The 7,990-nt window shown below is 44.8% G+C and overlaps 1 protein-coding gene and 1 non-coding gene across 2 annotated transcripts in view; one reads left to right on the top strand and one right to left on the bottom strand.

Annotated features, from left to right (window-relative positions):
* Rnf41 (ring finger protein 41) overlaps nucleotides 1–7,990 on the bottom strand; it is a 27,232-nt gene that overhangs the window by 6,545 nt on the left and 12,697 nt on the right. Inside the window, exon 3 of the mRNA XM_021204771.1 lies at nucleotides 4,507–4,619. Coding sequence (XP_021060430.1) covers nucleotides 4,507–4,596 — 90 coding nt within the window. The 5' untranslated portion in view covers nucleotides 4,597–4,619. The remainder of the gene's footprint in view (nucleotides 1–4,506; nucleotides 4,620–7,990) is intronic.
* On the top strand, nucleotides 2,057–2,191 carry LOC115064707. Its single transcript, XR_003844539.1, has one exon. It is a non-coding gene; the product is annotated as a small nucleolar RNA SNORA44 (small nucleolar RNA).

Raw genomic sequence — 7,990 nt, forward strand, 5'->3', positions numbered from 1 at the left:
AAGCAGTATGGAAATGTAAGCCGAATAAACCCTTTCCTCCCCAACTTGCTTCTTGGTCATGATGTTTGTGCAGGAATAGAAACCCTGACTAAGACACCCTCCATGTGTTTTGAAAATCACATGCAGGCTATATGTAGCTATATAGGGAAGGCTTACCTTGAACCTTGAGTGCTGGGTTTATAGGCAGGTGTCACTATACCTGGGTTATCTTAAAGCCTAAACATACTATTTAAGAAAAAAAAAGAAAAAAAGGTCGGGCTGGAGAGATGGCTCAGAGGTTAAGAGCACTGACTGTTCTTCCAGAGATCCTGAGTTCAATTCCCTGGCTCACAACCATCTGTAATGGGATCTGATGCCCTCCTCTGGTGTGTCTGAGGACAGTAATGATGTACTCATACATAAAATAAGTAAGTCTTTAAAAAAAAAAAAAAAAAGATTCCCAATGTGTCTACTTTTCTCCACCTCTATTGCTTCAAGCTCCTGTGGTATCATCTCTTACCTAAATTGTCACGTGTGACTTCCAACTGGTTTCTCTTGCCTTAGTCTCCATTTCTCAGTCAGAAAAACCACCTCAAGCAAAGCAGAGCTGGGGACACAGCTCGGTGACAGAGACCCTGCCTACAAAGAACAGGGCCCTGGGTTTCCTCTCTCTAGCACACTACCTTCCTTCTTTCCCTTCCTCTAGACACTTGCTCTCATCTACAAGAGACTAACTAGAGAGGGACTGGTGGAGACGGCTGGAGGATAGGGGTGCCATGTTGATAACCTGAGTTCAACACCCAGGACTCATGTTGTAAAAGAAGAAAACTGATTTCCACAAGTTGTCCTCTGACCTGTGTGGGCATGTGTGTACGTACACTCTTAAAATTTTAAAATTACATTTTAAAAAATGTGATTAAATTTTTAAAATAATTAAGTTACATTTAAAAATACATTTTAGCCGGGCGTGGTGGCGCACGCCTTTAATCCCAGCACTCGGGAGGCAGAGGCAGGTGGATTTCTGAGTTCGAGGACAGCCTGGTCTACAAAGTGAGTTCCAGGACAGCCAGGGCTATACAGAGAAACCCTGTCTCGAAAAATTGAAAAACCAATAAATAAATAAATAAATAAATAAATAAATAAATGAAAATACATTTTAAAGCTGGGTGTGGTGTCATACAAGTTTAATCCCACCACTCGGTGAGGCAGACAGGCAGATCTCTAACAGTTCAAGGCCAGCCTGACCTACAGAGCAAATTTCAGGACAGCCAGGGCTACATAGAGCACTGTCACCAAGGAGGAAAAAAAAAAAAAAAAAAAAAAAAGAGATGCTCACTAAAGGGATAACAAATGGGCTGGCAAGAGCACTGACTGCTCCTCCAAAGGTCCTGAGTTCAAATCCCAGCAACCACATGGTGGCTCACAACCACCCATAGTGAGATCTGACGCCCTCTTCTGGTGTGTCTGAAGTCAGCTACAGTGTACTTATGTGTAATAATAATTAATTCTTTGGGCTGGAGCAAGCAGGGACTCCATGAGCAGAGTTGGCCAGAACGAGCAGAGGTCCTAGAAATTCAATTCCCAACAACCACATGAAGGCTCACAGATACAGTGTACTCAACATACATAAAATAACTAAATAAATCTTTAAAAAAAAAAAAAAAAGGATACCAAATGAACTAAAAAAAATAGGCATCTATAGCTCCATAGGCTGGGCATGGTAGCATACACGTACAGTCCTCAAGCTGAGGGGGCTGTGACAACAGACCAGGTATTCGAGGTCAGAACTGATTGACATCAGCTCAGGAGGTTAGTGCAGCTGCTGCCACACTCACGTCCTGAGCTCAGTCCCCAGGACACACTGGAACGAGAGAAGTGACTCCAAGTCTTGACCTGACTTCACGAGCACATCATGGCACACGCATATGCGCGCGTGCGTGCACACACACACAAAAATACATAAATTTTAGAAAAAAATCTGAGACTTCCTGGCTACACAGCAAAGTCCTGCCACTCCCAAAGCAAAGAAGCTCCCTCTGAGGAGCTGACTAGGACGCAGGGCACATCAGTATTTTCGGTGTATCTTTTTATACTATTTTGATTTACTTTAAAAGTTATTATGTATCTCCAACTGCATGCCAGAGTAATGGAGAGATTCTGACAGCCCACGTCAGCACAGTGCCTGCAGCTGCCACTCATCGTTCATTTATATATATATATATATATATATATAATTAAAAATAAAAGTTATTATGTATGTGGGCAGAGGGGTGGACAGGGGGACCGGCAGTTTCCAGGGACTTTTTCCACCATGGAATCCAGAGATTGAACTGGAGTCCCAGGCTTGCTTGACAAGAGCTTTGACCAATCCAGTCATGTCACCTGCACACAAAGGTGAGTCCAGGTTGACCTTGAACTTGAGATCCTCTTGCTTCTGCCTTGTCAGAACATCTAACTTTATGAGCTAGCACAACCAGCCTGATTTTTTTTTTAAATTCATTTTTATTTTCTCTGATAAGTGTTTTGCCAGCATGCTTTATCTCTGTCTATACATGTCTGATACCATGAGAGAGCAGAAGAGGGTCCTGGAACCAGAGTTACAGAACAGTCTGCAGAGGCTGGGATTCAAACCCTGATCCTCTAAGTTAATGATCTTAACCACTACATCAGCTCTCTGCAACTCCCTTCCCCTCTTTTATTTTTACTGGAAAAATACAATGTATTCTGAGACCCACAACTGGATGATGTGCAGAGAGTGAGACCCCAGAGCCCTTGGAGCCCCTCAGTCCTAAAAGGGACGCTGTCATCAACCCCTCCACTCAGTGCTTAGTAAGTCCTGCAGAAGAGGACGTGGGAAACCTCTAAGATCCAGTGGGGAATGGAAGATACCAACGTTCAAGTAACAACGTGACTCACAGAGACTTTGGCAGACAGCACAGGTCCCAGCAGATGGGGTCCTAGAACTTCATGGAGAAGTGGGTATAAGCCCCACCCCTAACCTACGAACTATCTTTGTTGATAACCACTACAAAAAACCATTAGTTTTTTTCCTTCACCTTAAAAAAAATGTGCTGGGCGTGGTGGCGCACGCCTTTGATCCCAGCACTCGGGAGGCAGAGGCAGGCGGATTTCTGAGTTCGAGGCCAGCCTGGTCTACAGAGTGAGTTCCAGGACAGCCAAGGCTACACAGAGAAACCCTGTCTCGAAAAACCAAAAAAAAAAAAAAAAAAAATGTATTTATTATCTTTAATTATGTATAGGTTGGAGCTCCTGGTGCCTGAGGTTTCAGATCTCCTTAAAGCTGCAGTTACTGAGAGCCACGGTAGCATAGATGTGGTTGCTGTGAATTAACCTTGGGTTCTTTGGGACATCAGCAAGTACTCTTAACCATGAGCCATCTGTCCGGCTGCAGCTTGATTTCTTAATCATTTCAATCTATCACCCATTCCTAAGTAAGCAAACAGTGGTAGGACAGGAGCTCACAGGACCTTGGGATTACGCCAAGGATCATGAAAGCCACCGCCTGCCTTCTCCCTGAGGAGGTAAAGGCTGGAGATGGGTGAGTGGCTTCTGACTTGGGCTCACTACCAACCATTCATCTCTCTACAAGTGACTTGCCTTAAATGACAGTGCCAGAAAGCAGACAATACCCTGCCATGGCCTGAGGGAGGAGGACCTACCCAATGACCTCTCCACACCACACAGAGTTGCTCCATACCCATCTAATATGCCTTTGACAGGAATAGGTACAAAGACATAGAAAAGTTCCCAGATTGACAGCCTCTAGAGTGGAGTCTGAACCTTATTCTGCTCAAATCTCTGTTTCTTTTGATGGCTGAAAATTGGAAAGAAAGAATCAAAGCCTCAAAAGTCCCCTGTCTAAAAGAAGCAAATGAAATGGCTCTAGCTGGTGTCCTGGTGTGGAAATGATATTGCAGCAACTGGCCAAGTGTCAATGGACTGATTGGTGCTTGCAAATGGGGGTAATAAGGCGAGGGTAGGATGCTTTCCCATGAATGTTGCTGTCAGCAGTTTACCTTACAGCTTGCCTAACATTCCCAGAACACAGGAGACTCTGGGCCTGGTCCAACCAGTAGAGGAAATGACCTATTGACCTGGCAGTTTTCACATCAAAGTGCTAAGTGCATGGCTACATCAAACCTTTTCAATAGAGCCCAGGAAGAAAGCAGAGTCCCCATCTGTTGTGTTAGACTAGAGGCAGGCATAAAGGACACTGCCCATTACACGAAGCATCACACAGTTCAAGTGCAGTAAGAACGGATCCAGGTCTAGAAGGTCCCTCACAGACAGAGCACAGACCTTAAAATTCCTGCAGAAAAGCAACTACCAAGCCTGAGACCACTACAGATGTCTGAGTGACCTCAGGATCTGAACCAACTCTAGACAGACTCCAGAACGTCCCTTCCCCTCGGCACCAAAGGTCTCCAGGGGTTGGAGTGGGGTTCCCAGGAGCCCACTCCTCAAGAGGACTTTCTGGCAGTTCTACCTGTGCAGAGGCCCACTCACCTGCACTGGCTCCTCCAAGACGCCACTGCAAATAGGGCAGATAAGGTCCTCGTCAACGTCCCCCTGGAAACGGGTCACATCATACCCCATGTCTCATCACTGAAACCCAGGTCCTGAAAGGAGTTGCAAGAAAAAGAGGTCACTTCAGAAAAAGCCAAGTCTATGTGGTCAAAGTATGAGCTTACTGACAAAAATCCATTCACTTATCCAACAGATATTGATTGAGAATCCAGTTATATGAGGAATACATTCAGTTGAGAGCAGACATCACTTAAGCACACAAATTACGATGCAGTCTAAGTTTCAATGGAGGCTTCTAAAGAGAGGACTCCCGATCCAGGCTAAAAGAATAGTGGTTCTGAGAAGTCTTCCAGAAATGTGTCCTTCAGGGCAGTAAGAGCTAGTTAGGTGGAGGCCTGGGACAGAGCAGTAGGCTCAGGTGGGCTAAAAAAAAAAAGGCTGGCCTGAGGGGATAAAGAAGTGTCAAGACACAGTCTGAACAGGCAAGCAACAGCCTGGCCACCAAGAATTTAGAATTTGGACTTTTGTCACAGAGGCCTTGGGATATCACTGAACAGTTTCACAATGAGCTGATAACATTTTCTTTTTAAGATCAATGTGCTGTGATCACTGATACAGCTCAAGTGGTAGAGTGCTTGCTTATAGTGTATGAGCCCTTGGGTTCAATCTTCAGAATCAAAACCAAAGGAACGAACACCAGGTGTGGTGGCCCAAACCTTTAATCCCTTTGAGTTCAAGATCACCTGCCAGAGCCAGAGAGTGGGGCCCCGCCTCAAATAAAAACAAAAGCGAAGGGACAGCCAGAGCTCCAGAGTAAGACTCTGAAACAAAAGCCTGCACTCTGTCCACAGGGTAGGGATTGCAGCCAAAAAGAAAACTGGACACAGGAAACAGATTCAGAAGATCGAGGGCCACAGAACCCCAGTGCTGCCAGGCCCTGGTGCCACAGAGAAGGAAGTCTAAGGCCTCTCCCCATCCGGCTAGTGGGCATCAGGAGCTCCTGACCCTGGGGCAGCCAACCCATCAACTCCGGCTAGTGGGCTAACAGCATCAGGAGCTCCTGACCCTGGGACAGCCAACCCATCAACCTATAATATTCTTGAAAAGGGGAAGTTAGTTCAAGGAGTTTAGAATCTGTCCACCCAATTTTATCTTTCTAAATGGGGGCCATGCTGGGGAGGTTCCCGCCAGCCAACCTCACCAAGGAGCACCAAGCTCAGGGAGAGATCCCATCTCAAAAATCAGGAAAGGATCAACTGGGGACACCACTGGACACTGGCCTCTATACCCACGCCCACATGCATCCGCATGCCGTCAGGGCTCATGCTCAGCTCAGCAGCAGTGTTTGTCAGGCACACGGGTGGCTGTTCAAGGCCTCAGCATCACAAACACAGAGGTATTTTGGTTTTTTTACTTTTCAGGTGAGGGTCTCTCTGTTTAACAGCCCTGGCTGTCCTGAAACTCACTTTGTAGATCAGCCTGGCCTCAAATTCACAGAAATCCACCTGCCTCTGCCTCCCAAGTGCTGGGACCAGAGACCCATGTGACCACCCAGACAGACAGACAGACAGACAGACACACACACACACACACACACGAAATGAAAATAATAGTTTAAAAAAAAAAATCTAGCTGCACATTGGGGGTGTCACTCAGTGGTAGACCTCTTGCCTAGAATGTATAAGGCCCTGGACAGACTCAACCCCGACACCGGAAAAAAAAAATATAGAAGAATCTTTGTAGCTAGTATATGGACACATGCCTTTATTCCTAGTACTAGACTGAGGCAGGGGGTTAGCCACAAGTCTAAGGCCAGCATGAGCTATATAGTAAGTTCTAGACTACACTGAGAGCTCATCTCAGAAATGAGCAAACACAGCTCCCTAACCTACGACACACACAGTAAATACCTGCTGAGTACAGCTATGTCAAGAAGCCTGGCAAATCTTAGCTTCTCTGAACTCACTGACGAGTCAACACAAGTGCAAGGGACATGGATGCTTAGAAAAATGTCCCAAATCAATTCCTCTAATAAATATCTCAGTCTTAGCAACACAGTAATTGGATCTACAAATTCGTTTTTGTGGGTGGCAGTCTCATATACTATTGATGATTCAGACTTACACTCTTCCTCTAGATTCTTTTAATATTTTTAATATTTAATTCTAATGATTAAATAATTAAATAAAATGTATTTAATATTTATTTTTAAGTGTTTTGCCTACATGCATGTATGTGCACCCCATGTATGTGTGTACATGATGCCCATGGAGGTCAGAGAGGGCACTGGATCCTTTGGAACTGGAGTTATACATGATTTCGAGTCACCATTTGAGTGCTGCGAAGAGTAGCCAACGCCACCTCTCCAGCCCCAATTCTCAAATTATTAACATTTTATCACATTTATAAGCTTCTCTATAAAAACATATGTCAGAGCCATATAAAATATGGGTATACTTTAGCCGAGCATGTTGCCTCACACACAACACAGGCAGGCAGAGCACATCCTGATTCAGTTCTAGCACAGTGAAGGCAGGGGCAGGCAGATCCATGAGTTGAGGCCAGCCTGGTCTACAGAGCGAATTCCAGGACAGCCAGGAAACCCTGTCTCAAAAAACAAATTTGGCCAGTTAAATGAGAATATCCCTAAGTTTGGGGTTGTTTGATGTCTTATGACTAAACTAAGGTTACTTTGGTAAAATGCCAGGGAAGTGGTCTGTGAACTGAGAGCAGAATTGCTAATCTGGGCTGACACTGGTGACCATTTGCTCAAGGATAGGTGCTACATTTCTCTATTGCAGGATTACTACTCTACTTTTTCCTTGGTAATGAATGACCCTACAAAGAGATACTCTGAGTGTGCACACACCTAAAGTATTTTATACAAGAAGTTGACATGAGCCAGGCATAGTATGCCCTTGAGTCCCAGAACTAAGGAAGCAGAGGCAGGCAGATCTCTGAGTTTGAGGCCAGGAAGGAAGGAAGGAAAAAGGAAAGGAGGAAGGGGAAAAGAAAAAGAACAAACAAAGAGGCATGATAAATTTTCTAAGTTTTGTATTTTACTGTGTTTTTAAGGGTCTCATATAATACACAGGACGACCTTGAACTGGCTCTATAGGCGATCACCTTCAACTTCTGATTCTCTTGCTTCTGCCTCTCCCCAAGTGCTAGGGGTATAGAATATGTCACCATGCCCAGCTAGTTTTCTGGTTTTGTTGTAATTTTAAAAATTTATTCATTTACTCATTTATTGGTGTAGTGTATCTGTGTATGTGTGTGTATAGTGTAGTGTATCTGGAGATCAGAAGACAACCTGTGGGTTTTAGGGGCTGGTCTCCAAGATCTGGTTGCAGATCCTCACATACAACAGGTAATGCTCTGTAAACCTTGTTCCCCAATTTAAAGCTACTGTACTGGTTAGTTTTGTGTCAACTTGACACAGCTGGAGTTATCACAGAGAAAG

Source organism: Mus pahari, chromosome 9, assembly GCF_900095145.1.
Source record: "Mus pahari chromosome 9, PAHARI_EIJ_v1.1, whole genome shotgun sequence".
Taxonomy (NCBI): Eukaryota; Metazoa; Chordata; class Mammalia; order Rodentia; family Muridae; genus Mus; species Mus pahari.